At 37.7% G+C, this 16,895-nt stretch overlaps 1 protein-coding gene across 3 annotated transcripts in view; it reads right to left on the bottom strand.

Moving 5' to 3' along the window:
• The window catches only part of LOC138762176 (integrin alpha-6-like), a 99,276-nt gene that overhangs the window by 63,279 nt on the left and 19,102 nt on the right, over positions 1 to 16,895 (bottom strand). For all 3 annotated transcript variants that reach the window (XM_069935734.1, XM_069935735.1, XM_069935736.1), the window contains exon 2: positions 784 to 911. In XM_069935734.1, coding sequence (XP_069791835.1) covers positions 784 to 911 — 128 coding nt within the window. The remainder of the gene's footprint in view (positions 1 to 783; positions 912 to 16,895) is intronic.

The raw sequence follows: 16,895 nt of genomic DNA, 5'->3' as shown, positions 1-16,895 counted from the left end.
GTATCTGCAATCCCCGTAGGTGCCAAATATCAGGGATTCCACTGAATTCCATATTTCTTAGCATTATATGTCATTGACTGCTTGTCCCTCCATTTCAACAGTCTATTATTATCTTTCTCACAATTCCTCCATCTTTTGAATCAACAGCAAATTTAGAAATTGTGCCACCCATTTGAATCGCTGATACATGAAAAAAAAAGCAGTGACCCGAACATTAATCCCTGGTGAATCTTACTGTGCACTTTCCCATTCCAGAACCAACTTGTATGACTACACAGTTTCCCATTGCTTAACAAATATTGTTATCAATGTAACTAAAGTCTCTTTACTTCAATCACTTTTAGTCCTGATGACAAGACTGCTTTTGATGTCAATTGCATTTCCTTCATCAACCATCCTTGTTACCTAACTAAAAAAAAACGTGTTATTTAGTCACAATTTGTCTTTAATAAATCCACTTTCGCTTTTGCTAATCAACTTTAGGTCAATAGAGTAATTTAAATTCCACCAAAAACTACAGTATTTTAAAGGGACCTGAAAGGTATGGAAATAAGCCAATGAAAAGCTGATTGCAACAAAAAAAAAAGATGTTTTGCAAATCACAGTAAAATGTACTAATACTAGGGAGCTTTTCGCATAAATTTAAAAGTAAATTATGAAATACATTTTCAGCTCTCTTGGTAGCCTAAAATATTGCAAGTTCAGCATTATTTTCTTGGTAAACAATTTCAGAAGAGCTTTTATATTGTTCTCTATCCAGAGCTTTAATAATAAAACACTCACCATCGTTGTCAAAAATCGCACGCACACAATCATTTTCTTGGTTTGTAATCGGGCATTTGTACAATCCTCCAGTTACTTTAGCTTTTTGTTCTGGAAAGCCTTTTTCCTTTGGAGCACCAACCAATAACCTGTTCAGGGTTTTAGTTCAAAATATTAGATATGAAGTAATACAACAACACAGTCAAAATACATTTTTACATGTCGGCAGACCAAAGCAGAAAACTTTACTGCAGGGGCTGGGCTGGGATTATTCAAAAACTCGCACTATGTCTGGCACAGATTCCTACAAATGCCAATTCTAAAGCGGTCCCACCAATCTTGTACTTATCAGGCCACAGGTAGCCTTTCAGCCTATATTGGCTCCCAAAACAGCAATCCCATTTATCCTATGCCAACCTCCTTATTTCCCTAAACTTATTTGCAATTTATTCCTCATGACCATTAACTCCCCTTTTCAATTTATTTGGCACTAGTTAATGAAGCCAAGGGAGAATTGACATCAGCCAATTAATCTGCCAGCTTTTCTTTTTTTAAAATTTCATTTATTAAATCATGATACAATTAATGAATAAAACTTAAAAACAATTCAAAAAAATACATATGATATTTTGAAACTAACCCCCTATGACCCTCCTACCCACCTCCCTAACCCACCCACCCCATTCTAACCTACCCCAAAAGAAAAGAAAGAAAGAAGAGAAAATCAACAAAATTCATCAGTTAATTACCATGGTTTGGAGTAATACCACTACTGTGTGGTGAGGGGAATCAAAAATTCAACCCCATATAATCCAAATACAGGCTCCAGTTTTACAATATAAAAAAATTATCACACAAATTATGTTATCCTCTCCAATGGAATACAAGACCTCAACTCCATATGCCATCTCACTTTTCCAAGTAATTGCCAGACATTTTCTAACTACAGATAATGCCAATCTCAAAAATCCAATTTGGAATCTATTTAATTTTAATTCTAAACTCAACCTCTTAATATTACCCAACAAAAATACTAAAGGATCTAATGAAAATTTCACTTTCCTAATAACTTCTAAAAATTCCTTAAGTCTATTCAAAAAGGTTTTAACTATTTCACATGACCAAGTAGAGTGTAACAAAGAACCTACATCCTTATGACATCGAAAACATAAATCCAAAAAAAAATTATATCACCTTAATTTTTCCAGAGTTAAAAATAATTGATGAATAAAATTATAATGAACTAATCAATACCTTACATTTACAATTTTAGTCATACTATCACTACACAAATTCATCCAATCATCCTGAGAAACACGTATACCTAAATCTTTCTCCCATTTCAATCTAGATTTATGTAAATCCAACTTAAGCATTTTATTCTGTAATAAAGCATACATCTCAAATATAAATCCCTTCTTACCCTCAGTTAGTAAAATTTCAAACTTAGACCGTCTAGGTAACCGTACAGTATGCCCAAAATTATCCAACAATAAAACTTTAGAGATAATAAGAGAGTATTTGAAGATATATATTTCTCTTTCATTCTTTGAAAAGAAATAAAATATCCTGCTTCATAACAATCTTGCACAAATTTAATATCATTTTGATCCCATAACTTCAAAAGAAGGTTATTAAGTGTGAAGGGGAAAAGCTTATTTTGATACAAAGGCGTTTTACCTGAAATCGAACCTTGAGTACTTATAACTTCATTTTTTTTATATATATATATATATATCACAAATCCATTAAATGTTTCAAAACAGGTAAATTATAATTACTCAGTAATTTAGGGTTCCATCTATAAATAAACTGATCTATCCTCTCCTTATTAATTTGAGATAATTCAATATTAGCCCATATCAAAGGTTTATCTATTTCAGACATCCTATTAATAAATTTCAATTGTCTTGCATCATAATAATTTTGAAAATTATGGAGTTGCAGAGCTCCTAATTCATATTTCCAAGTTAAATTTTTGTAAAATACCCTTACCATTTTACCTTTCCATAAAAATTTCCTCAACAAACCATTTAAATCCTTAAAAGATTTTTGAGGAATATTACAGGGAATAGATTGAAATAAATACTGAATGAGGAAAAACATTCATTTTAATACAATTAACTCTTCATTTTAATGTAATCAGTAAATCTTTCCATCAATTCAAATCATGTTTAATTTTAGACAATAATGGCAAATAATTTAATTCATATAGATGACCATAATTACAATCTACCTTAACACCTAAATACTTAATCTAATCCCACCATTTAAATTTCACAATATGCCTATAAGAATAATCCATTTCAGCAAATGACATAATCTCACTCTTTTCCCAGTTAATTTTATAAACCGATATCTCACCATACTGTTCCAATCTGTCACGTAAACACCTCAAAGAATTCTGAGGTTCTGTTAAATGTATCAAAGTATCATCTGCAAACAAACTAATTTTAAATACATAAGATTTCACCTTAATACCTTTAATATTACCATCTTATCTAATCATCTGAGCCAAATGTTCAATAACTAATGCAAATTGAGCTGGTGACAAAGGACAGCTTTGTCTAGACGATCTGGTCAACATGAAAGGTAAAAATAACTGTCCATTTGTCACAACTCTAGCAGTAGGACTGGTTATATAAAGCCTTAATACAACCAATCAAAAAAAAGGGCTAAATTTAAATTTCTATAAAATTTTAAATTAAAAAAAAACTCCACTCTATTCTATCAAAGGTCTTTTCTGCATCCAACGAAATAACCACTGGTAGGTTAGATCCATCCCAAGAAGTGTTAATTAAAGAAATCAACTTCACAATATTATCTGCCAAATAATCATTTTTAATAAAACCCACCTGATCTAAATAAATTAAATCTGGTAAATATTTAACCAATCTATTAGCTATAACCTTCGCTACAACTTTATAAATCAATATTTAATAACAAAATTGACCTTTTAGATCCAGCTTTCAATGGGTCCCTATCTTTCTTAAGAATAACTAATAATTGCTTGAGAAAAAGAATCCAGAAAAGAATGAACCTTTATCACCTGTGTGACAGAGTATATAGAGCATATAGATATGTTTTTGGGAGAGAAATTGGGAAAGGTTTGTTAAAGTAGGTCACATACAAACAGATCTTATTTGAAATACTGGTGCTCTGCTAATGCTAGACATAGTGGCTTCTTTCAGCTTTTGCAATAGCTTTGAAGAGTGCTCAAGAAACCACTAATGGATTGTTGTTTACCAAAGGCAACAGATGAAAGAGAATGCTGGAGCTGCTGCTGTCTGGAAGGAGAGCTTGCTGTTGTAAGAGGGTCATATGGTTTTGTAAGCAGGCTTTCTCTCAGTGTATGTGAAAGAGTGTGCGCAAGAGAGCACGTGATCACTTGACAGTGTTACAGCCAGTAGAAGTAGCTGGGACTGGAAAAGGACAAGCTGACAAGAAGCCCCAGTTTAGAAGATGGACTGGTCAAAGCCCTTGTCGTTCATGCAAGAGGAGAGGACTGGCTGTTTAATGTTTCACTTGGAATAAGAGAAACAAAAAGGAATTCTGTGGTGACCTAAAAGAAAGAGGTTATCATCTGGAGAACCCTACTTTCATCAGCGAGACACTGAGGTGACTGATGGAAGTACATCAGTTGTGCATGTCCTGGAACATCAAGTCTCTCTTTGAAAACAGACATGAACCTTCCTGAGCAGTAACCATTTACCTTTCGAGCACCAAAGCCTGGTGAACTTTATACATGTTAAATTCTGTGCACAGTACAAGAATTGCCTGCAACCAGTGAACTTGGAGGAATGAGAAGCGAGATTGGACTATAAACCAAATAGCCTTTCTGAACTTACACACACATTACATACACGTGCGCTTAGAATGAGAAGGGGGTTAAGTAAGTCAATAGTGATGTTAAAGTGTGATTCTATTTTCATGTTTAAAGATAATTAAAAGCAATTTTTGTTTAAATAACTATTTGTCTTGGTGAATATCTATTGCAGCTGGGTTTTGGGGTCCTCTGGGCTCGTGACATCTGTTTCAATACTTCCATCAATAATGGAATTAATAAATCCTGAATTTTTTTAAAAAATTCAGAAGCTATCATATTCCCATTTGGCATGAATTGAAGTGCATCTATTACCTCTTTAGCTGTAAAAGAAGCATCCAAATCTTTAATATTTTTACTACTCAAAAAGGTAAATACAGATCAGATTTTTAAAAATCAATTTTAACCTTATCCTCCACTACTTCTGAGGTATACAATTTTTCATAAAATTTTCTAAACACATCATTAATCTCCTGAGGTTTATATAATCATTGATTCATCCCCAATAGCATTTATTGTTCTAAAAACTTGTTTTTAACTGCCAAGCTAATACTTTATGAGCTCTTTCCTCTAATTCATATCTTTGTCTAGTTCTCTGTAATAACTTTTCAGACTCAAGTTTATAACGAATTATATCGTAACAAATTATATCGTAACTTTATATTAGTTAAACGTATTTTCTTAACTTCCGTTGAATTTTACTGTAAATCTTCTTCTAAAATCTCTATCTCCTTCTCTAATTTAGTTAGATCAGCTACATGTGGTTTCTTAATTTTAGCAGTAAAGCTAATAATTTGTCCCCTCAAATATGCTTTTAAAGCATCCCATAAAACAAATTTACTATTAACTGAATCCACATTTATTTTCAAAAAAGAACTGTATTTGATCTCTTAGAAAATTACAAAATTCTACATTTTTCAACAACAAAAACTTAAATATCCATCAATATGTTTTATCAATTCTCTCTGAATCAGTACGTTATTAATAACAAAGAATGATCAGATGAAATCCAAATCTTATATTCAGCCTTCAATGCACCACCTTGCAATTGTGAGGATAAAACTATTCTGAAATAAGAATGATGTCAAAATGAATAAAACAAAAAATCTCTCTCTTTAGGATTTAACCTTCTCCATATATCTACTAAATTTATAGCTTTCATTAACACCATCAACTGTTTAATCATTTTAGTGGAGATTTATCTAATAATGGATCCAAACAACAATTAAAATCACCTTCTACCATAATTTTTTCATATGCTTCAATTAAGAATCCATCATAAATTTCTCATCCTCTAATATTAGGAGCATAAATATTCATTAAAGTCCAAGACTCAGAAAAAATTTGACAATTAACATCAACAATCAAAAGTCAACCAACTGACTCAATAACTGATTCCAATTTAAAATATAACTTTTTATTAATCAAAATAGCTACTCCTCTTGCTTTCGAATTAAACAGAGATGCTATAACTTGTCCAACTCAATCTCTTGTAGCCAACCGCTACAAAGAAACACACGCTGGCCTGATCTCCACAATTGTGGGCTGCCACATGACCCCCACCCCACTCAGAACCAGTGTTACAGTCTATAGTGTCCGTAGGTATGGTCCCCAAAGTCTTTTGTGGTCTGCCTCTGCATTGAGGTGTTGGTGTCTCCATGGGTTCTGCTGGGTCTGTGTGGGCAGGCTTGAGTCTATCTGTAGTGAAGACCTCTGGTTTACCACCGATGTCCAGCTCAAAGGTGGCTCCATTGTGAACTGAGGGGAAAAGATTGCTGGGAATCCAGCTAGCACCTTGGAGAACTCATCCTCTGAGTTGTGGACGGAGTTGAGGTGCATTGCCAGAAACCTAGCACCCCTCACTGTGATGGTCTGGTAGATCTCGGTGTGGAGAGTCGCTTATCCTTAAGGTCCACTAGGAGGCTGTGGGCTCGCAGGAAATCCGCTCCAAGGAGTGTTTGTTCCATGTGGCCAGCGTGAACTTCCCGAACTGCAGCTTGGCCCTACGAGTGCCATAGGTCAGTATACTGCTGTTGTTGGCAACCTTCAACGTGGATCCTGCTAACCTGCGCCTAGTGTCCAACTCTGTCGTGGGTATCACACTGACCTCTGCTCCTGCATCCACCAGGAAGCGTCTGCTGGACAGGCAGTCCCAGACAATACAAGTCTTGGTGGCCAGCTGTCGTGGTCATCAGCGATGGCTAACCTTGTAGTTTCCCTGGAACTTGCAGGGGGACTGGCATTGATGGGCCTCGGTGCCCATCTGTAGAAGGACCATCTGTTGCTGGACTCGTTCCTGCCTCTTGTCTGCTTGTTCCTTGCTTGGGACTGCTCTGGTCTGATTGCAGGAATTTTTTTTTTTTTGTTAAACGAGCTCCACGGTAGCCGAGCACTTCTGTTTCTGTTTCCACAGAATGGCTGCCCCTGGTCTGACTTTCTGGGGTTCGGAGAAATTCGCATCCGCCAGGAGCAGTTGTATGTCTTCAGACATCTGTTCCAGGAAAGCCTGCTCGAACATGATGCCGGGCTGCTCATTTCCCAGGAGGACCAGAATCTCGTTGATTAGTGCTGACGGGGATCTGTCTCCAAGCCCATCCAGGTGGAGCAAACATGCTCCTACTTGAAGGAAGTCTAAGTGCCTCCCGATGGTGGCCTGTGGATAAAGTTGGTCACTCTGTCTGCAGTCTGCGGATCCAGGGCGCTAACCACATGGTAGTACCGGGTGGTGTGATGCCCTGAATCTGGAACTGAGCCGCCGCCTGGTCGAACCACATGCCAGGTCGAACTGTCCAGTATGTCGGGAGCTTTAGGCTGCTGCTTTGTTCTCCATTGCTAGGTTTAGGTTCCTTCTAAACCGTCAGGGCCACCAGTTGTAGCCAAACGCTACAAAGAAACACACACCCACAGTGTGGCAGGTTAAGCTCTCTCTTTATTAGGGCTGGAAAGGCTGTTTTTATACTGTTCAAGTTCCCGCCCTTTTTGCTGATTGATTGAGTCAATAGGGGCGGGAACATCCATGCATATGAATGACCTTCTTCCCCAGCCTGTTTCTGCTGAGTTAGCTGGGCTGCTTGACCAACACCATTTTAGGGTTGTTGGTCTGATGCTGCCCCAGTTTCTACCCCCACCGGTTCGTTGTCCTTTAGCGATCTCTGTCTGCATCTGCTGCCGCGCGATGTTCCGGCCCGATCTCCGCAATTGCGGGCCGCCACACTCTTCAATTTCTGATGTTCCTTCTCAGTCTTGCAAAAAAAAAAAGCAACATCAACCTTCAATTTTTCAATATATGCTGATACGCTCTCTTAGTTGTATTATTAAGCCTGTTATCATTAAAAGTAGCTAAATTTAAATTAGCCATCATTCCAATTCATTTCAAAAACCACCTTACCACACATGATGATACTCCTCTCCATGGCAACAACAAAAAAACTAAATAATCTCAAAAGCAAAAAACGCTTATTTAAAAAGCCCCAAAGAAAAATAATACTGTACTACAGTATTACCCCCTACCCCCTCAATTGTGCGGGAGTGACCAATGCCACAAACTGTTCAACGACTTCGAAGGATCAGTAGTCAAACCACCCGCCCCTGAACAGAACAAAAAAAATCAACAAGTCATTTCAAGTATGATACGCTTCCTCCAGATCTCTATGAGCTTGATCATAGTCGATATCAATTTCAATCAACTGCTGAGATTTCTTCTCTCACCCTCCATTCTTCCCCTTCTGAACTGGTGCAGGCTGTTGAGAAAAGTTTTCTTGACTTTTCATCTGTTTATTATCTGGTAGAGAATTAGCAAATGTGAGAGCTTCAGCATCATCAGTTAAAAAAAACTGAGATTGAAAGTCTCAATAAAAAAATACAAAGTACAACAGGATACCAAAAAGCAAATTTGTATCCTTTATTCCACAGAACGGCTTTGGCAGAATTTAATTCCTTACATCGTCTAAGAACAGCTTAGCTCAAATCAGCATAAAAGAAAACTATTATTCTTAACTACCAGGGGGCCTGGATTACTTCTTGAATTTTGAACAGCAACTCTTAAGATCAATTCTCTAACTTGACAGCATAAACATCTAATCAGGATAGAATGTGGTACTTGGCCTGGAAGAGGTTTCTTTCTTATCGCTCTATGAGCTCTATCCAATTCCAAACCATTTGGAAAATATTCTTTCCCCAAAACTTCAGGGATCCACTTCTGAAAAAAAATTGAACCAGATCCGGGCCTTCAAAATCTTCCAGAAGACCAACAATTTTAAATTACTCCTTTGACTTTGATTCTCCAACGCATCAATTTTCTTCAATAAATAATTTCTCTGAATTTCCCAACCAGTAAATGAATCCTCCATCTGACCCATCTTTTCTTTACATTGTTCCACATCATCTTTAATCATGAAAATCTTTCTCAATCTTCTTAAATTTATCTTGTACCTTATTCATCATTTTCACACACTTGCCACATCCATCTTAATAGATGATATCTCCCCCTACACATCAGTAAGTTGTTCCTTCATAGATGAAAAACCTTGATCCATCTGAGTTGCTAAATTTTCTATCTGTTTAGATATATCAACTTGACTTGGTGGGTCTGAACAAGGAGGGTCAGATTTAAACTTTGTTGAAACCGGTTTAGATATGGGCCTACTGTCTCTTCCTCTCTGTACCTGGATAGATTTCTTCTTCTTCTTCTTCTAGTTCCCCTCCAATGTTGCCTTCTTCCTCCTCCATTGATGCATATGGCATTTCAGCCCGATTGTGGGTTCGGATCCCTTCCTGTCAGCCAGCGCACATGCGCAAAACTTCATGCAAGCGCGGTTGCTCCCCGTAATCTAGCGGAGGACATCTTCAGGATCCGGCGCCATCTTCCGTGATGCTGCGTGGAGTCAAGTGACTCTTACCCAGGGACTGCCGTTCCAGTCTTGAGTGAGCAGGAATCGACTCCACAGGCTCCACTTCAAAGGTAGGCCCAAGTTCTTCTGTATTTGATAACTGTTTAGAAGTCTCTTTTTTTTTTTTTAAAAACTGCTTGTACTTTTGTTTTCCTCATAAATGCTTTCAGAATATATCAATAATATCCAATATCTTCTAAAAAGTTACGAAAACTTTAAAAAAAAATAATCAGGTTTTTAAATAGTTCTTCCGGGGATGTGGTTTTTCCACATCTTCTCCCTATGCCATCACACCACACCCCATCTGCCAGCTTGTCTGAGTTATGGGAAAGAAATGCCAAGAAAACAAGGTCAGTCCAGGTACCTACTAGTTCTCTGCATGTCAAGTACAAGCTGGTTTCTACAAATACTTCAACATCAGGCAAGTTCTTTGCACAAAAAACTCATTATTTAGTGGATAAGATATTTGAAGAGGACACTTGTTCCAGCTTTAACTGCACATCAAATTAAAATGGGAATATTCTGTAAGAAGATCGAATGCCTTAAAAAAAAAATCATCTTTGTGGTGAATGTGAACCTCCAGGTCAAGCCTCAGAAGAATGCCCAATTGGAGACAAAAAAACCCAAAAAAGCTGCCAAGTATTCAGTGCAAACACAAGCAACAGATCCTCCTTGGCATATTTTTGTTAAGAACTAATTTTTCTTTTTAAAATACTGTATCTTTATTGAGTGTAATAAAAAAAACATTAATCCAATGCATGGGTGAAATATAAGAAAAGACAGATCATGTGTACTTCTCAAACAAGACCCTAAACATACATAGTATAAATTGTGTGCACCCTTCTCAATCAAACCCAATTTCAAAACATGAAATACAGAAAAGAAACTCCCCCCCCCCCCCACCAAATAATCAAACCCCTTCATCTAAACAAGGTCAACTTGGATATCTAATATACATAGGAAACAAAGGACAACAACTCCCAGATGTTTAAATACATGTCTGTAACTGCCTCTGCTTGGCAAACCTAGAGTTTATTTATTTAATTTTAATTTCATTTAGACATACAGCATGGTAATAGGCCCTTCGGCCCATGAGCCTGTGCCACCCAATTAACCTACGACCCTGGTACGTTATGAAGAGTAGGACATGTGTTATCATGCATGTAAATAATAACTACATTTCCTTTTCTTCCTGTGCTGGACCCTTTTGAGTACTGACAGGTGAAATGTCACATCTGTGGGTTGGAGCTTGTGGCCGTAGATGCACACAGTTCCTTCTCAAAGGTGCCTCTCCCTATGCCTGGATCTGGTAGGAATGTGGATCTTTTTCCTCTTCCACATATCCTGGCAGAGCCATGTGCCAGAATTGTCATCTCAAATTCGCACTGGAACTCCAGGCTTCAGGACTGGTAAGCTTTTTACAGTCTTCTCATGATGCTGTTTCATTTTCTCTTCAATATTAGTCTGTTTCCAGCCACAGGAGAAAAACTTGAATTTCTCAAATGTGACATTTTTACTTGGAATAAAATAGTCCTCAAATTTTGTCATCAGATGTCCAACATGAAAGCTGTCTCAGCAATTTGAAAACTATTATAGAGTCAACTTTCTTGTAATGTTTCTGACTGATAATGTAAGGGTTAATTTATCACAAAATCCATACTTTCAGAAAGCAGGATGGAGATCAGGAGTCTGGTTGTGTGGTGCCAGGACAACAATCTTGCTTTCAATTTCAATAAGATTCCACCTGCATTGAATTCGCCCATCGTTATTGAATGAAGATCTACCGGGACCAATGCCTGAAGAGGGCGCACAAAATCAGTGAACCGGTGCGGACTCGAAAGGCCAACATGGCCTGTTTCTACTCCATAAATGGTTATATGGTTATTCGGGGAACAGACAGCACTACTCAGGTGCACCCAAACACCTTAATTCATTAACTTAGGGTAATACTCCATGAACAGAGCCCACGTCTTGTAAAAATTCACCTTTACATCTTTAACATTGTATCGGATTTTTCCTCTAAACCTAGGAAGGACATGACCTCCTGTAACCATTGAGGACAAGTAGATGGAGTGCTTTCTTTCCATTTCATCAAAATTGCCTGTCTAACGATCAGGAGATAAAAAGCTGAAATTCCTTTCTGAGATGAAGTCAGCAGGTATTTCCTATTCTGGAGGGGGGAAAAAAACAAATAGAGCTATTCAGGGGCATGGTTCTAATTTGACCTTAAAAATGATTGATAAAGTTCAAGATCAAGAGTGATTTGGAGCATGACTTGGATTTGTCACTTACAGATGAGGACTGAGAGATTGTTCTAAATTTGATTAGTTCCTCCTTTTACACATGATATTGTTGCAAAATGGTGCATAGAGCACGTATTTCAAAAGAAACTATCGCTTCTATTCTGATATAGATCCATTATGTGATAAATGTAACATTTGAGGCTTCGTTGATACACGTTTTCGACTTGCCCCAGTTTAGAAAATTTTTGGAAAAATTATTCTCAAACTTTAATAACTGTAATTTTTAAGGCATTAAATTAATTAAAAATTAAATTACAATATCTACTGTTTTGAATATTGATTTACAACCACATCCCATTACTGCAATTTTTGGATTACCTATGATAGATTTGACTTATTTATCTCTTCCTGCAGATCGTATGATTGCTTTTCTTACACTAATGGCTAGAAGATCTATACTATTAAATTGGAAAGAGGTTAATCCTCCCACTGTTTTCCAATGGTTTACCCAAACTATACTATGTTTAAATTTAGAGAAAATTAGAAACTCTCTCTATGAATCCCCTTCTAAGTTTGAGTTAACCTGGCGACCATTTATTCAATATTTTCATTTGTGGTGAGTTGATCTGGCTCTGTTTTCTTTCTATGATTATGTATGATAATTGGGCTGTAAGATGAGATCGGAGTGATCGGCGTGGTTTAGCTATATCTGTAGGTTTTTTTTAAAAAGTTTTTTTAAGTGTTTTTTAATTCAGATTTGTTTTTTCTTCTTTTTTGGGTTTTTTTTTTCTCTTTTTTTCATATATTGTTATTAATTATATCTTTTTTTTTTAGAGATAGTTCACACCCTAAACTGATCAAAATTTTTTTTTTATGATATATTTTTATTCTGTAATATTATTGTTTTTCTTCTTTGGCTTGGCTTCGCGGACGAAGATTTATGGAGGGGGTAAAAAGTCCACGTCAGCTGCAGGCTCGTTTGTGGCTGACAAGTCCGATGCGGGACAGGCAGACACGATTGCAGCGGTTGCAGGGGAAAATTGGTTGGTTGGGGTTGGGTGTTGGGTTTTTCCTCCTTTGCCTTTTGTCAGTGAGGTGGGCTCTGCGGTCTTCTTCAAAGGAGGTTGCTGCCCGCCAAACTGTGAGGCGCCAAGATGCACGGTTTGAGGCGTTATCAGCCCACTGGCGGTGGTCAATGTGGCAGGCACCAAGAGATTTCTTTAGGCAGTCCTTGTATCTTTTCTTTGGTGCACCTCTGTCACGGTGGCCAGTGGAGAGCTCGCCATATAACACGATCTTGGGAAGGCGATGGTCCTCCATTCTGGAGACGTGACCCATCCAGCGCAGCTGGATCTTCAGCAGCGTGGACTCGATGCTGTCGACCTCTGCCATCTCGAGTACTTCGACGTTAGGGATGTAAGCGCTCCAATGGATGTTGAGGATGGAGCGGAGACAACGCTGGTGGAAGCGTTTTAGGGGCCGTAGGTGGTGCCGGTAGAGGACCCATGATTCGGATTAATTCATTCATTACTATTCATTACTTCATTAATTCATTACTTACTATGTATTTTTTTATATATCTCTTTGAACTGTATGTGTTTATAAATTATAATAATAATAAAAAGATTGAAAAAGAAAAGAAATTACAGCCAGAAGAATGCATATTTAAAAGTGGAAACAAAACTTTGTCTTTAGGCCTTTTTTTAAACATTTGTTTATTCAAGTTTTGAAAGGGGACGGTAGTTTCAATAAATTCCGAGGAGTTGGGTGCATTCTCAAAGCAAAAGCTATCTCCATAGTTCCCTTTCTTCCCTTTGTTTTAAAGAACAGATAACAGCTTTCACGTCATGAATCATGGTGTCAAACAGCAGTAGCTGCAGGGAATTTGAGGTCTGCATATGAAGCATCTGAAGCCAACAGTCATGAACTTGAACAAAGGACAAAAGATTAAGGAGAAGTACTTTTATTTCTGTGAAATAAGTACAAAGCTCCTTTCAGCATCTGAAATGCAAGGGTTCAGAGAACTACATTACAATAGTAGAACAAAAATGTTTGCTGACTCCCACTGAAGCTTCTGTTTCAAATGCTTTTTTCTACCCCCACTATCTAGATTCATACATGCTCCAAATCAGTTTTGGAATTAAACAAACTTTGTATATACACCTGGTGCACCTTTGATTAAGGCGCTTGCCTGCATTTTGCTCCTAACTTGATGAAGGGCTCAGGCCTGAAATGTTGGTTGTGCATCTTTGCTACATAAAAAACTCAGATTTGCAGAGTTTCTTTAGCATTTTTGTGTAAACTAGTAACAGCATTTGCAGATTTTCTTTAACCCTCACAAATGATGCCACACAAGGCATCAAGTGAACACAAATAAAGGCTTGAAACGGTCATGTAATTTTCAGCATTTATTCTGCATAAAACAGAGTGCTGATTTCCAGCCTGCAATTCAGCTCTCCCAAACAATGGGCCTCTGGACTCTTTCCAGGTTCTGCTGATCAGGTGCCCAGGCCTGGCTGCAATAAATAATCTTCTGAAGGTCAGTGATAAAGCCTACATTTATTACTTTACAAGCTCATACAAAGGGAAAAAAAATCAAATGCTCATATAAAGCAAGAGTTTTGAGTAAATTCAATGTGGGCTGATATTTTTAAAAATCATCTCAATAGGCAGGTGAGAGACAGGCAACACTAAAGAAATGTGCCTTTCCCTCAGCATTCTTCAACATAAACAGTCAAAGGACACTTTACAATAGCTAAGTCAGGTAAAGGAGATGTAACACTCCACTGCTTACATGTCATTGTCTACAAATGCGAAAGCAATCAACTCGTGAAGTTTTAGAATTATGGAATCCTACAGCACTAAAACAGGCCCACAGGCCTAGCGATTCCACGTCAAACAAACATGTTTTAGTCCTGCTTGCCTGCATTAGGCCCATATCCCTCCACTCATGTTGCTCTCCAAGTGTTTCTTAAAGGAAATAAACTTACCTTCCTCCACCACTTTGTCCAGCAGCTCACTGCATATTCTCACAACACTGAGTGACCCTTCTAAATCCCATCCCTCTCACCTTAGTTATGCCCTCTTGTCTGAGATTCTCCCACTCAAGGAAACAGACTGCCACTATTCACCTTGTGCATGCACCTCATGATGATAGAGATTTCAATATGATCCCCTCTCAACCTCCTATGCTCCAGAGAATACAGTCCAAGATTTTACCCAGTCTCTCACCACAGCTCAACTTCTCTAATCTTAGCAACAACTTTTTAAACCTCTTCTGTACCCTTTCCAATTTTATAATATCCTCCCTATAGTTAGGCAACCAAAACTACACACATTATTCCAAGTGTGCCCTCACCAATGTCTTGTATAATTTCCAAATTATATCCCAACACTTTTATTTAATGCCCCGACTACTGTCTACCTGTGCTGCCATCTTTAAAGAGTTAGGTTCACCACCCCTCGATCTCTCTGATTCATAATACTCTTTAGGGCTCTGCCATTAACAGAGCAAGTCCGGTCTTAGTTTGATTTATTCAAATGCAGGACCTCCTACTTCTCAGAATTGAACTGCATCTGCCTTCCTTCATCTAGTTCCCCATCTGGTTCAAATCCTGTGGTAAACCTGGGTAGTTTCTTTCACTGTTCAGTATAGCACACATTTTCATGTAATCAGCAAACTTACTCACCTTACCACAAACATCCTTGTTCAAATCATTTTTACATACTTAAAAAAAAGGTCCTTGTACCGAACCCTGAGGCACTCCTCTGGTCATGGCCTTCCAGTCTGAAAAACTCCTCTCCACAACCTCTTTCTCTGAATTCTTACTCAGAGCACTATTGCTGCCTTAAATACACAAAAATGGATTCTTCCTTCCACAGAATCAAAAGAGAGGAAAAATTCTTTGTCTTCTTGGTCTTCAATTCACTGATATTGGCATGTTAATCATAAACTACAGCCAAAGATCAAAAGTTTATAACTGCATGTGCGTGGAATACTGGAAGGCTGTTTTGACTTATTGTCTAATTCTGGTTTTTTTTCTCCCCCCACAATGGCGATCACAATTTATGATTAGGTGTGGCTTGTTTTCAATTTCCTCTGTCCTGGGGAGGTGCAACAGGCACAGAATGAAGGCTCTCAGGTTTATGGGAAGGATCCCAGTTAATGGTAGACGGTACAAAGGGGACATATTTAAAAGGGGACATATTTAAAAGGGGACATATTTAAAAGGGGACATATTTAAAAGGGGACATATTTAAAAGGGGACATATTTAAAAGGGGACATATTTAAAAGGGGACATATTTAAAAGGGGACATACACTTGGGTCCTGGATTCTCCCACCATTGGAAATATCCATTTTATCTGCCTAGCCTCCCAAGGAATCTTGAATGCACTTCAATAGGTCGGTCTGTCATTCTTAACTCTGAAGTGTTGAGTACCAACTAATTTAATCATTCTTGGTAGGTCAGTTCTTCCATTCCAGGAAACATCCTGGTGAATAGTTAAAGGGGATAATATTTGTCATCCAATCATTTGTAATTTTACTGGTATCAAAATGGAACTGGAGTTGTGTGCTGGAAGTATCCAGAGGCCCGACTCATGTAATATTACAAAGTTATTCTAAATTGTTAATGAGATTGCATTTCATATTTAGTTGATCCTGGCTGCCACTGCTCCTCAGGTCATCTGACCTCTCTTGCTCCAATCAGCTTCAAACCTTTCTTTTAAATTCTAACAGTAACTAACAATCAAAGCAGCCACCAAGTTTTTCATTCTCACAACAAACGACTTACAGCAGCAGTAATTATACGATCTAATCCTGGTAATGATCACACACCTGAACATTAAGGGGAGCAAAGGCCTCTCTGTAGGATCCTGCTCTTGAACAGCAAAGCCAAATACAAGCCCAAGTTACTCCTCATCTGGGTACATTTCAGCCTTCGACTCAAATTCACCAACTTAAGGTCCTCTTTCTTTTCTGTCTCTATCAGAACTGACTGCAACTGACATTAAAAAAAATGTTCTGATAAAGGATCTCAAATTTGAAACATCAACTATTTCTCTTTCCCAAGATGTTACCTGGCCTGTGCATGCTTCTCGCATTTTACTTCAGATTTTCAACATCTGTGGGTTTTTTCCCCACTTTTCCTTTGCAGTATAATGGATGCTGACTCAC

Source organism: Narcine bancroftii, chromosome 4, assembly GCF_036971445.1.
Source record: "Narcine bancroftii isolate sNarBan1 chromosome 4, sNarBan1.hap1, whole genome shotgun sequence".
Lineage (NCBI taxonomy): Eukaryota > Metazoa > Chordata > Chondrichthyes > Torpediniformes > Narcinidae > Narcine > Narcine bancroftii.
The sequence above is the reverse complement of the archived record's forward strand: the minus strand, read 5'-3'. Positions and strand labels throughout refer to the sequence as shown.